Source organism: Oncorhynchus nerka, linkage group LG23 (genome assembly GCF_034236695.1).
Source record: "Oncorhynchus nerka isolate Pitt River linkage group LG23, Oner_Uvic_2.0, whole genome shotgun sequence".
Classification (NCBI taxonomy): Eukaryota; Metazoa; Chordata; class Actinopteri; order Salmoniformes; family Salmonidae; genus Oncorhynchus; species Oncorhynchus nerka.
This window is the reverse complement of record NC_088418.1, coordinates 52,991,861-53,006,565: the sequence shown is the minus strand read 5'-3', so window position 1 is coordinate 53,006,565 and position 14,705 is coordinate 52,991,861. Positions and strand designations below refer to the sequence as shown.

Genomic DNA, 14,705 nt, shown 5'->3' with positions numbered 1-14,705 from the left:
AGCTCAGTCCTGTCTCTCTGCTGTGTAGGGCTGTAGTTCAGTCCTGTCTCTCTGCTGTAAATGGCTGTAGTTCAGTCTTCATCCAAGGTTCCTGAATACGAAGGAACTCCCCCACAGCCTTCCAACTACTCTACTATAGAATGTAAACACACAGTACAGTACCTGTCCATACCTGTGTTTAGGACAGGAACTCAGATAGAGACAAAGGTTGTGTCTGAAATAGCACCCTCTTTCCTATAGTGCACTATTTTGGGGCCCAGGGCCTGGTCAAAAGTAGTGCGCTATGTAGGGATTATGATGCAAAATAGACTTCACCCGTGGGACCATAACAGCAGTAGTAGTAATATCTCAGAGTTGATGTTTCTGTCACCAATGACCATCAGTCTCTGATGACCTCATAAAGGGAATGGGCATTTTCTTAAAGGGTAATAGACTGTGACATGAAGTGTAACTACCATAACCCCACGGCATCTGCTCTTTTGAGCTTTTTGTTTGATCATATTTCCCATCGCTGTGCTATACACATGATCTCTTCAATGGCTAATTGATCTTAACTGGCAGAACCTGTCACACAGTTATATTTAGTTGTGCAAGCATAATTTCTTCACATTTACTCAGATGCCATATACTGTATATGCGTGTCACTTGATAAATGGTTAATGGAGGGGTTCAAGTACTAACACAGGGCTTTTAGTTTGGTTAAGTGCTGAGAGCACGGAGGTGGTCCCAGACATGAGTTAGGCCCTATTCTCTACTCTCTGGTATGGCATACAGCTGTGGCACTGACTGGCTGTCGTGCTGTGTGTGCACGGTCTGATCGATTTAGAGTCCCCGGGGAAACAAGGGAATTCCCTGAAAGGGTTATTCAGGGTACAGAACAAAAATAATCACCAGCTCTAAGAAAACATTCCTGCTCTTTAGATCAAGAACATCCATCCCTCACTTCCTCCTCTCCTCTTTCCATTATTCCCTCCCTTCTTCCCCCATCCTTCTTTCTTCACTCTGAAATGTTAATGTGTGGGTCAAGTGAGCTACTGTCGAATGAAATGAGATGCTATGCATATTGTATTAGTCAGCTCCCCATAGATCATCATTTGTATTCCAGAAGATGAATCTCTCTCTCTCTCTCTCTCTCTCTCCCAGTCTGAGTTCTCCAGTGCCGCCATCCTCCACCAGGCCAGGAGAGACCATGTAGCTGAGTCATGTCGGGCCCAGAGTGCATCCAGCCGCAAGCGCCGGGTCCTGACCCCCGGTGACCTCAAACACCTGGTGGTGGATGAGGAGCATGAGCTCATCTACTGCTATGTCCCCAAGGTGGCCTGCAGCAACTGGAAACGTGTCATGATGGTCCTCACGGGACGCGGCAAGTACAGGTCAGCAGCATAGGAAACTACTATTAAGATTTGATAACATGCAAGACACATTTTCTGAAAGGGAAACAATAAATAAACTATTAAATGTAAAAAGCTGAATAGTCGATAATGTTGTTTAATTTTATAATCAAATCAAATCAAATTTGATTTGTCACATGCAGATGTTAATGCGAGTGTAGCGAAATGCTTGTGCTTCTAGTTCCGACAATGCAGTAATAACCAACAAGTAATCTAACTAACAATTCCAAAACTACTGTCTTATACACAGTGTAAGGGGATAAAGAATATGTACATAAAGATATATGAATGAGTGATGGTACAGAGCAGCATAGGCAAGATACAGTAGATGGTATCGAGTACAGTATATACATATGAGATGAGTATGTAAACAAAGTGGCATAGTTAAAGTGGCTAGTGATACATGTATTACATAAGGATGCAGTAGATGATATAGAGTACAGTATATACGTATGCATATGAGATGAATAATGTAGGGTATGTAACATTATATAAGGTAGCATTGTTTAAAGTGGCTAGTGATATATTTTACATCATTTCCCATCAATTCCCATTATTTAAGTGGCTGGAGTTGAGTCAGTGTCAGTGTCAGTGTGTTGGCAGCAGCCACTCAATGTTAGTGGTGGCTGTTTAACAGTCTGATGGCCTTGAGATAGAAGCTGTTTTTCAGTCTCTCGGTCCCAGCTTTGATGCACCTGTACTGACCTCGCCTTCTGGATGATAGCGGGGTGAACAGGCAGTGGCTCGGGTGGTTGTTGTCCTTGATGATCTTTATGGCCTTCCTGTAACATCGGGTGGTGTAGGTGTCCTGGAGGGCAGGTAGTTTGCCCCCGGTGATGCGTTGTGCAGACCTCACTACCCTCTGGAGAGCCTTACGGTTGTGGGCGGAGCAGTTGCCGTACCAGGCGGTGATACAGCCCGCCAGGATGCTCTCGATTGTGCATCTGTAGAAGTTTGTGAGTGCTTTTGGTGACAAGCCGAATTTCTTCAGCCTCCTGAGGTTGAAGAGGCGCTGCTGCGCCTTCTTCACGATGCTGTCTGTGTGAGTGGACCAATTCAGTTTGTCTGTGATGTGTATGCCGAGGAACTTAAAACTTGCTACCCTCTCCACTACTGTTCCATCGATGTGGATAGGGGGGTGTTCCCTCTGCTGTTTCCTGAAGTCCACAATCATCTCCTTAGTTTTGTTGACGTTGAGTGTGAGGTTATTTTCCTGACACCACACTCCGAGGGCCCTCACCTCCTCCCTGTAGGCCGTCTCGTCGTTGTTGGTAATCAAGCCTACCACTGTTGTGTCGTCGCAAACTTGATGATTGAGTTGGAGGCGTGCGTGGCCACGCAGTCGTGGGTGAACAGGGAGTACAGGAGAGGGCTCAGAACGCACCCTTGTGGGGCCCCAGTGTTGAGGATCAGCGGGGAGGAGATGTTGTTGCCTACCCTCACCACCTGTAGTAGTAATACTACTACTGATATGACTACGCTGTCACAAAACATTACACAAAGAACACAAAACACACAGAACACCTTCCAAATATTGAGTTGCATCCAGCCCTTTTGCCCTCAGAACAGTTCGTTGGGTCATGGACTCTACAAGGTTTCGAAAGTGGTCCACAGGGATGCTGGCCCATGTTGACTCCAGTGCTTCCAACAGTTGTGTCAAGTTGACTGGATGTCCTTTAGGTGGTGGACCATTCTTGATACACACGGGAAACTGTTGAGCGTGAAAAACCCAAAAGCATTGCAGTTCTTGACACAAACCGGTGCGCCTGGCATCTACTACCGTAGTCTGTTCAAAGGCACTTATATATTTTGTCTTGCCCATTCACCCTCTGGATGGCACGCAAACACAATCCATGTCTCAATTGTCTCACGGCTTAGAAATCCTTCTTTAACCTGTCTGGCGCAGGCGTTCCACTAGCGACCCAACTTGACAACATCGAGAGCGCGAAATTCAAATGACAGAAATAGTAATATTTAACATTCATGAAAATACAAGTGTCATACATCAGAAAAAATCATAACTTCTTACTAATCCAGGTCCCGGCTACATCACAAATGGTCCTTTTGTTCGATAAAGTTATTCTTTATATCCCCAAAACCTCAGTTTAGCTGGCGCGCTTCATTCAATAATCCACCGGTTTCCCTCCTTCAAAAAGCATACAAAATGAATCCCAAACATTACCAATAAACTTCTATAAACAAGTCAAACAACGTTTATAAATCAAACCTCAGGTACCCTAATACGTAAATAAATGATAACATTTAAGACGTAGAATCGTTATTGTCTTTACCGGACATAAACAACAAAGAACGCGCTCTCATCCACGCGCATGAAAACACTACAGCCAAAATGGGAGCCACTTAGAAAAGCTACAAATTCTAGTTCATTTTTCCAAAAACAAGCCTGAAACTCTTTCTAAAGACTGTTGACATCTAGTGGAAGCCCTAGGAACTGCAATCTGGGAGGTTTTCCCTTCATATTAAGCATGAAAGCCATTGGAAACAGTGGTAGCTCAGTCCTTTTTTTTCTGGATGGTTTGTCCTCTGGTTTTTGCCTGTCAAATCAGTTCTGTTATACTCACATACATTATTTTAACAGTTTTAGAAACTTTAGAGCGCTTTCTATCCAAATGTCTATATCCTAGCTTCTGGGCCTGAGTAACAGGCAGTTTACTTTGGGCACGCATTTCATCCAGATGTCAAAATACTGCCCCCTAGCCCAAAGAGTTTAACAAGTGACATCACCAAGGGATCATAGATTTCACCTGGATTCACCTGGTCAGTCTGTCATGGAAAGATCAGGTGTTCTCAATATTTGTATAGTCAGTGTTTATAACTGCGGCTACTATTACTACCACTCCTACTACTACAATTCAGATACTTTTATTTATTTGTGTTGTTTTTATTCTGTTCCTCATGGTCTTTATTTCTCTCCATCCCAGTGACCCTATGGAGATCCCTTCCAACGAGGCCCACGTCCCGTCCAACCTGAAATATCTGAACCAGTACAGCATCGCTGAAATCAACCACCGCCTCAAGAGCTACCTCAAGTTCCTGTTCGTCCGGGAGCCCTTCGAGAGGCTCGTCTCCGCTTACCGCAACAAGTTCACCCTCAAGTACAACTCCTCCTTCCACCGCCGCTTCGGCACCAAGATCGTCCGCCGCTACCGGAAGGACGCCACGCAGGAGGCGCTGCTCAACGGCGCCGACGTCAAGTTCCGGGAGTTTGCCGAGTATCTTGTCGACCCGGCCACCCAACGCGACGGCCCGCTCAACGAGCACTGGCAGACGGTGTACCAGTTGTGCCACCCCTGTCACATCCACTATGACCTGGTGGGCAAGTACGAAACCCTGGAGGAAGACGCCAACTATGTTCTGCAGCTGGCGGGAGTGGGCGAGTCCCTGCGCTTCCCGACCTACGCCAAGTCCACCCGCACCACAGACAGCATGACGGCCCAGTTCTTCAGCAACATCAGCTCCCAGCAGCACAGCCAGCTCTTCCAGCTGTATAAATTGGACTTCCTCATGTTCAACTATTCCATGCCAAGCTATCTGCGACTGGACTAACGACTAGAGGACCAGGACATGACTAGCCAGCTGGGACTCTGGGCACGATCCACTTTTATTAAGAGAAGAACATGAGTGAAAGTGGAGAACAGATATTTTTGCAGAAGCTTTATTCAAAAACTGTCGTCGCTGTTTCTGGGGGGTGAACAGGAAGGACTGAGGGGAATGGGAGGGACAGAGATTGAGGAAAGTTGCTGGATCCGATTTGACGTGAAAGATTCTTGGTTATCCAATCAGCATTGTCCTGAAGGTGATAAAGGAGGAAGTGGAGATCCTATAGCATCAGAATGCAGGGTTCGGGTGGAGCTGATGTCAGAGGTTTTCTAAGAGGGGACATAGAGGAGAGAAGCAGGACTCCTGGAGAGTGATCGATATGTGTTCTGTATGTACATGAGGTGGGACTCTTGACCAATTAGTCTGCTAAGGAATCTGCACAGCAAACGGTGGCCTCGCATGCACGTGCCCTGGCCCCAAAGCATCATGGGAGCTGAGCTTATTTTATAACGAACAATAGCGAAACTCCGTCAAATTGTAAAACACATCCATGTCCTTCAGTGTGCTGTATCCTGGGTGTGTTTGATACGCCCACCAATTATACATTTGATAAGTAAACTGGCTCTTGGCTCCACCTCAAGCCCTCCTCATTATAGCTGGCTATTGACTTTGCTTTAAAGACCTCTAGAACCATTAGGCGTAAACAGTGGAGCTACAATTTACAGCCAACTGCTCTAAAGTTGTAGCTATGCTGTCAAGATCGCCATCGTCATAGGTGAAAAACCTCCTGAATCCTAAGGTTTGCCAGGTGAGGCCTCAGACTCCCATAGCAGGATCTGAAAAGGCGGCCATTTTAGAAAGACGCTGAGCACCCTCGAGGCTTTGAGCCACAGGAAGTGGTCAGAAGGAATGATTGACAGGTGTTAGGTGCCTCCCACTGACCCAGAGAGGAACTGTAGAAGAGATGGCCCGTGTGGCTGTGAAAGGGTTTAAGGGACAGGATCAGGATCAGGGACAGGATCTCATAAATCCGCCCACACCCCAAAATGGGCCATGCCCATTACCCCCCCACCCCCACCCACCCCACCCCCTTCAACGAGCAATGTCTCGGTTTTAATGTCTGATGAAAACTTTGCTGCGAGCAGCAATAAAAAATATTATTTAAATTACTTTTACTGTCGGGGGGTGGGTGGGGTGGATGAGAGAGAGGAAGATTTTAACATTTTTTTTCTTGGCAGATTAACATTTTAGTTGATTTAAAAAAAAAAAAAAGATTTTCATCAAGATTTTTTTTTAAATAAGTTTTTCATGTTTTTTGCCCTGAGTTGCCTCCGGTACACTGTTAATGATAACATTTTAATGGTCTTCCTTTTTCCCGAAGGGCGTACAATACAATAAAGTAAAGTCCATGACTTTGGTTTCTCTGTGCGTGAGAGCTGGGACATCCCATGGGATTTAGAGTTATTCCCTCTCTCCCCCTTTGTCAACTGAGTCTGGTGCCAAAGGGTTGGAACACTGCCAATGGCAGAAAGGGACAGTCAACTCAATTCTTATCAGTACTTTTCGGGAAACATCCAATAATTTACAAAACATTTACAATCCTGTGATTGAAATGAAACTATAGCATGAGAAACGTATTCTACATACATATCTACATCTACAGTGCAGACTACTGCTCAGAATCAGAAACAACAGCAGTGGTTGCCTTGATAATGATCGATAATAGAACCGTCTACCTTTGAGTCTGGCGGTGAAAGTCAGGTCTGTGTCCGCCCTCCCCAGGTGAAAGTGCGCTGTAATCTTTACTCTGTGTAGTCTATGGGATCACAGAGAGTCGTATACACAGTGCAGGGGTGGGCGACGGAGGGAGAGAGAAGACAACTTAATTAGCCAAGCTGGGAGGGAGGGAGTCCTCTTCATTCTTTACACCCCTTTGTCATTCTTCCTCCACTCAGACTTCAAAGAGAGAGGGACGTTTTATTGTATTTTTATGTTGCTAGGTCTGAGCAGAAGTAACAGCAGCACAGAAGAAATGATCACTACTATATTCATCTGTCCCTCTGACCGTTAGTTTAGATAGGCGTGGTGACTAATGACAAGCTCACCTAATTTTGTCATAGCTTCTAAAATATTGGTGGCAGTTGTGTGTGTTTGCACGTATGTGTCGTTATAATTAGCAACTGGTTTGGAGGAACAAGGCCCTTCACATCTGGCTTTGATAAAGAGGAAGGCTACTGGTTTGGAGGAGCAAGGCCCTTCACATAGCGCTCTGATAAAGAGGAAGGCTGCTGGTTTGGAGGAGCAAGGCCCTTCACATAGCGCTCTGATAAAGAGGAAGGCTACTGGTTTGGAGGAACAAGGCCCTTCACATAGCGCTCTGATAAAGAGGAAGGCTACTGGTTTGGAGGAGCAAGGCCCTTCACATAGCGCTCTGATAAAGAGGAAGGCTGCTGGTTTGGAGGAACAAGGCCCTTCACATAGCGCTCTGATAAAGAGGAAGGCTGCTGGTTTGGAGGAACAAGGCCCTTCACATAGCGCTCTGATAAAGAGGAAGGCTGCTGGTTTGGAGGAACAAGGCCCTTCACATAGCGCTCTGATAAAGAGGAAGGCTGCTGGTTTGGAGGAACAAGGCCCTTCACATAGCGCTCTGATAAAGAGGAAGGCTGCTGGTTTGGAGGAACAAGGCCCTTCACATAGCGCTCTGATAAAGAGGAAGGCTACTGGTTTGGAGGAACAAGGCCCTTCACATAGCGCTCTGATAAAGAGGAAGGCTGCTGGTTTGGAGGAACAAGGCCCTTCACATAGCGCTCTGATAAAGAGGAAGGCTACTGGTTTGGAGGAACAAGGCCCTTCACATAGCGCTCTGATAAAGAGGAAGGCTGCTGGTTTGGAGGAACAAGGTCCTTCACATAGCGCTCTGATAAAGAAGAAGGCTGCTGGTTTGGAGGAACAAGGCCCTTCACATAGCGCTATGATAAAGAGAAAGGCTACTGGTTTGGAGGAACAAGGCCCTTCACATAGCACTCTGATAAAGAAGAAGGCTGCTGGTTTGGAGGAACAAGGCCCTTCACATAGCGCTCTGATAAAGAGGAAGGCTGCTGGTTTGGAGGAACAAGGCCCTTCACATCTGGCTCTGATAAAGAGGAAGGCTACTGGTTTGGAGGAACAAGGCCCTTCACATAGCGCTCTGATAAAGAGGAAGGCTGCTGGTTTGGAGGAACAAGGCCCTTCACATCTGGCTCTGATAAAGAGGAAGGCTACTGGTTTGGAGGAACAAGGCCCTTCACATAGCGCTCTGATAAAGAGGAAGGCTACTGGTTTGGAGGAACAAGGCCCATCACATAGCGCTCTGATAAAGAGGAAGGCTATTGGTTTGGCCTACATCTCCGACCTCATCCACTTACAGAAACAATGAGAGCATTCTGAGCTCTCCCTCCTCTCACACACACACACACACACACACACACACACACACACACACACACACACACACACACACACACACACACACACACACACACACACACACACACACACACACACACACACACACACACACACACACACACACACTGATGTTGATGCCACGCAGCCTCTTACTCAGCAGCTGTACTCTGAGGGTTGGTGAGGGTTGGTAAGTGAGGTACGGAGGGAGTTGGGGATGGACATTTAAATACACCACACACTCAGCTTATCTCTAACTGCCTATTTAACCTCCAAAATGAGACACTTTACTCAAAGACTTCACAACTCTGCAAACAGTTATGGAGTCCTCTCCTCTTTACTCCAACCTCTCTCTCAAAATGGCCCCATATAAAAACAGAAGTGGGTTTTTGGACAGTGGCAGTGATCTCTACCCTCACAACAGGAAAAGGACAGGCTTCTTATACAAACAGAGCTGTTAAAATCCCACAGAAGCCCAGCCTAACGATCCCTGTGGAAATACTGACCTGATTCCCCAAAATATATATATTCTCCATTCTTATTCCATATCCTAGCTCACTCTACCTATAAATCCACCTGAATCCAATTCTGACATGTCCATTTAGTGTTCTTGTGCTGTATAAGTATTTATTGACAAGTGTACGGGTATATTTATGTTGTTGGAGAACGACGTCTATTGTTGGACTGAATGACATATTTACTGTGTTGCTAAATGCAGAAGCACAGGAAGTGCACGCTCCTCTGCACATACGTAAACCTATCCACTCTGGGGCCGGGGGTTTCTAGCCAGAGATAAGCAATTTTTTGTGAATTATGGTTTTATCTTTCTGTCTATGAGATATTCTTATTCAATCAGTCTCTGTGCAACAATGAAAACCTCCCCATACTGCCCATGAAACTTCCTTTGTGTTACACATAAAGGGGTCCCCATGATGTTTCCTGCTGTTACGAATTAGCCCTTTGGTACCAACTCACAGACCATGAGGCTTTTCAGAAATATTGCCAACTGTTGAAATCACTGGAAGGTGGTTAGTGCAGATCTCCCACTCAAACTGCATTGAAACCAAAGCCTGGAATGGTAATAGAGCTTTTTCCTTTTCTGTTGTATTCCTCTTGTCAGCAACACTCCACAGCAGCTTCCACACTTTTCATTGACCTCATAGAAGTATAACATATAGATAGAACACAGCTTCTTAGATATGACCTGCAGCATACGTGTGTTGAATGGAACCATGATAATTTTGTTTATTTCAATGATTATGTCCAATCCATTCTATGGTTGCCTCCTACATAGCCTATAGTACATGACGAAAGGGCACTCCAGTCACCACAGACAGTACCTTTTTATGCTGAAATGATCTGTGCCTTTTCATTCCTCTCATTGGAGCACAACCCCCACCTGTGGACATCGGGCCCTCATACCACCCTCATTTTGCAGGACTCTGGCATTGCTGGTTGTTGCCCTCCTACGGCCTCCTCCACGACTCCTGATGTACTGGCTTGTCTCCTGGTAGCGCCTCCATGCTTTGGACACTACGCTGACAGACACAGCAAACCTTCTTGCCACAGCTCGCATTGATGTTCCATCCTGGATGAGCTGCACTACCTGAGCCACTTGTGTGGGTTGTAGATTCCGTCTCATGCTACCACTAGAGTGAAAGCACCGCCAGCATTCAAAAGTGACCAAAACATCAGCCAGAAACCATAGGAACTGAGAAGTGGTCTGTGGTCCCCACCTGCAGAACCACTCCTTTATTGGGGGTGTCTTGCTAATTGCCTATAATTTCCACCTGTTGTCTATTCCATTTGCACAACAGGATGTGAAATTTATTGTCAATCAGTGTTGCTTCCTAAGTGGACAGTTTGATTTCACAGAGGTGTGATTGACTTGGAGTTACATTGTGTTGTTTAAGTGTTCCCTTTATTTTTTTGAGCAGTGTATATTGGAGGTCGCTCTGTACTGTACCTGCTCTGCCTTAGAGTAACTCCAGGAACTCAAACAGGCTACGTTGTATTTATTTATTCATTCACCAACGACTACCCATAACATTCCTCATGGTAGTCTCCATGGCAACACACCTGGACTTTTCTCACGGGGCAGACTGTCGGTTCATCATCAAGGCCCTCTCACCCGAAACATGAATAATTGAATATATTGACTGCAGGTAGTGGGAGAGGAGTTGTGATTCCCCAGCAGTGTTCATTCTGGTTCATTCTGTCTGATGTTTTCACAATAAAATGCCTCAGAAACTCAAACCCAGATGCCCCGGGCTACTGTTTTTCTTTTCATTCTGCAGACAAGCAAGCGTGCGAACACAGACACAACAAACACACCAAATTCTATATGTCAAACGCTAATCACACACACACATATTTGTCACATTATCACTCACTGCCCAGTGGTTTCATGGGTATTCTCTGGTTGGCATGGATATCGTCTCGTCAACTCATGCCACCTGATGATTCCACGCTTGGCATTACAACACGCCATCTGTTTTGTTTGTGAAAAGCCTGCACATGCCGGTCTGCCAAAGCAATTTCCTGGGTTACCATGGTTACTCCTGAGACTTTCTTGTGCTCCATGATGGAAGTATATTCATGTGCTATGAATAACGTACAAGCTGTCATGTGTGGTCCACATTGGTGTGGAGCAACTGAAGTGGCAACCTTTGATATTTGTGGAGATGAAAACAAAAGCTCAATCTCCTGTACGAAGAGAATGACAATACATGTGAAGCAGATGGTGATCCAATGGTAAGTCCCTGACTCAAAACCAAGAGGTTGTGGGTTCAAACCTAACTTCTTGTATGTTTCTGCAACTCTCAATGTCAACTCCACAAGGAGAATGGTAAGAAGTGTGAAGGAGTCGTGTGTCTCTGGCGTGAGGATCTTGCCCCACAAATCACTGAATACAACACCGTGACCAACAATGCTTTAAGAAGTTTAAAAAAAAAGTGTTAAGTAAAAGATAAGAAAAAAATAGAAAATAAAAAGCAACAAATAATGAAACAGCAGCAGTAAAATAACAATAGTGAGGCTGTATACAGGGGCACCGGTTAGTTGAGGTAATATGTACATGTAGGTAGAGTTAACGTGACTATGCATAGATAATAAACAGAGAGTAGCAGCAGCGTAAAAGAGGGGTCTGGGTAGCCCTTTGATTAGCTGTTCAGGGGTCTTATGGCCGAGCAGTTGCCATACCAGGCAGTGATGCAACCAGTCAGGATGCTCTCGATGGTGCAGCTGTAGAACCTTTTGAAGATCTGAGGACCCATGCCAAATCTTTTCAGTCTCCTGAGGTGTTGTCGTACCCTCTTCACAACTGTCTGGGTGAGTTTGGACCATCATAGTTTGTTGTTGATGTGGACACCAAGGAACTTGAAGCTCTCAACCTGCTCCACTGCAGCCCCGTTGATGAGAATGAGGGCATGCTCGGCCCTCCTTTTCCTGTAGTCCACAATCATCTCCTTTGTCTTGATCACGTTGAGGGAGAGGCTGTTGGCACCACACAGGCAGGTCTCTGACCACCTCCCTATAGGCTGTCTCATCGTTGTTGTTGTCAGACCTACCACTGTTATGTCATCAGCAAATTTAATGATAAATCCTCCTGGAAAAAAGTGGATAGTTAGTTTTTCCAGGAGATTTTATCCATGGCTGTTGCTTTTTGCAAGGAGAGGCAAATCCAGGTACTTACCCCATGATATCTACCAGCCTTCCAACCATTACTGAGTGTCAACACAACTCAAGAGCTGAGCCTGGGATTGAACCTACAACCCTGTGTACTAGAGGCGAGATCGTAACCCGGAGAGCCAGTGGCGCTTTCACACTCAGAACACTTATCTAGCTAAACTAGCTAATGACAGACATTTGACGAACTGTGAAAGTACAATTATAACTGGTGTAAAGCTGCTGCTATGCTGAGGAATCAACCAAATGCTGAGTCACTGAGGCATCTGCTATTTATTGCACCCTGTAGTTCACATAGGGGACTTACTCAATATCAACAACTGGGTTTGAATCCGTCCCAATATGGCCACTTGTTCCGGTGCATGTATACAGCCTGCTCTCTGTGGAAAGGTCCTGATCTCTCTCATTATACAGACATTGTGGTCAGCACAGTGGTTCCTTTCAAGTGGGCACCTTTGAAGAAATGGCCAGGGCCAAGGAATCTATTAAAAAAAAACAGAGTTGGACCGTTCTCATCCCTATCTCGCCACAGATCAGTCCTCTCATTAATAAAAACACAGTACTGTCTCCTACCACCTTTCTAAACTACATATCTAAACTACTAATATAAGCAGAGATAACCCACCCAGAGAGCTACAACGCAATACAACGTTATGCATGAAACTTACTGCCACTGCAAATTCCACCACCTGCCTTTTCCAAGACATTGGAAACAAGTTAATATTCCCATTCAAATACATCCAGCATCTCCCCACATACAGAGGCATTTCTCCACTCCTGTCAGAAATACATCCATCATCTCTCCACATACAGAGGCATTTCTCCACTCTTGTCAGAAATACATCCAGCATCTCCACAGAGCAATTTCTCCACTCCTATCAGAAATACATCCAGCATCTCCCCACATACAGAGGCATTTCTCCACTCTTGTCAGAAATACATCCAGCATCTCCACAGAGCCATTTCTCCACTCCTGTCAGAAATACATCCAGCCTATTTCCAAGGCCCTCCCTTCTCATTGGCTATAAACCCTGTCATTAGAGGGAGGCTGCTGACAGTGGAACATCAGGGGAGTGTGTGTTCCCTCTCATCCCCCCTGAAAAGATTTAGATGCAGGGAAGGGAATGTTAACAGCTGTAAATGTTCATGTGTCCATATGAGCTGCGTCACTGTGGGTATCTGTGGTTTGGGTGAATGCATGTAATATTTATGCTTAAAGGCAAATACAACACCTGACAAAGTGTTGCATCACCGCAGGTCTCCAAAACTCTCTCTCTCACCCTATTTATGCTGTTCTCTGTCACTCTGTGCATCTCACGGCTGTGTCCCCCTCGGGCTTCCATACCCTGCCACACACGCAGATGTGTGATTCCCACCTCAAATTAATGTTCACCACCCACCCAGTGGCTATCACTTTCTCCCTCTTTCTGGGTTTCTTGCCAAATGAGATCGATTAGGGTCTATGTAAAGAATAATCGATTGGTGTTTCACTTCCTTAGTAGAGTGAATGTACTAGACTGAGTCATCGGGCCCTGCCGACAGCGTCATCGATTCCTCCCAGTCCCCCTCAGTGACATAGCCAGTATAAAACCTACTGTAGGTTCAGAGGTGATAAAGACACGGTTAGATTATGAACCAGGCCGACTGAAGACAAAAAAGACTTGTGCTGTTCTTATTCGAACTCTTGGCAACAGCACAGTTCAGGTCAGAAGGTTAAACCTGGCATCTGACACCACTCCATCAGTCACCAAGGAATCTCACCCCTGGGAGGCAGGAAACTCTCCGTTTACTTTCCTTCCTCCATGTCTCCTTCCTATCAGTTATTTCGACCTCTCCCACCCATCCCTCTCTCTCTCTCCAGTCACAGTAGGAAAACGTATGATAACGACGATGATTATCATTTTAATAACCCTCATTTCGTTGACCCCTAACAGTCATGATTATCTCTCACAGCAATACTGGGCCGATTGAGTTTCCATAGAGGCACACTCTGAAATCACTGGAGAGAAAATAATCAGGGGGAAAAAATCATCAGTTTCCTATTAGCTTCCAGGGTGAATCAGCTATTGTTTTCCCTTCAGTTAGGGCAGGAAGCCCAGAGAAGACCCCTGGAGTAGGCTTCAATGTCATGGTCCCTCTGGTGCAGACTGTACTCCTTTTCCCAAACAGTAGTCAAACCTGTCAACTCAAATCCCCCCCCAATACAAGGTTCAGCACCCCTCGTTAACACCAGAGCGTCTAGACATCAACAGAGGCACACTGTTACATGCCCACAGAATACTGTACATACCACAGGTATGGACAATTAAGAGTGAGAGTGTGTGTGTGTGATGCAGTCATACAGTACATGATTCCTCTCTGTAGCCAGGCAGAGACATGGGCCAGCATTGGAGACATGCCACCTCATAAAAACCACCTAGTGTAATAACAGTGATGAATGTCTAACATTTAACTCAACAGTAACACAGTGGGAGTTCACTCTCTCAACCATCTGATGTTCACTTTTTTGCAACTCCTCATTTTTTCCTAATGCAGACATTTTGTTTTAACCCTATACTGTCACAATAACATTATCCAACTACAGTATCTACTGAATGGTTAGGAGGCAGAGAAATCCCATAA

The 14,705-nt window shown here is 45.5% G+C and overlaps 1 protein-coding gene across 2 annotated transcripts in view; it reads left to right on the top strand.

Annotated features, from left to right (window-relative positions):
- The window catches only part of chst11 (carbohydrate (chondroitin 4) sulfotransferase 11), a 140,086-nt gene extending 134,051 nt beyond the window's left edge, over positions 1–6,035 (top strand). For both annotated transcript variants that reach the window (XM_065008253.1, XM_065008251.1), the window contains exons 3-4: positions 1,144–1,373; positions 4,334–6,035. In XM_065008253.1, coding sequence (XP_064864325.1) covers positions 1,144–1,373; positions 4,334–4,958 — 855 coding nt within the window. In that variant the 3' untranslated portion in view covers positions 4,959–6,035. The remainder of the gene's footprint in view (positions 1–1,143; positions 1,374–4,333) is intronic.
- Positions 6,036–14,705: the final 8,670 nt, after the last annotated feature.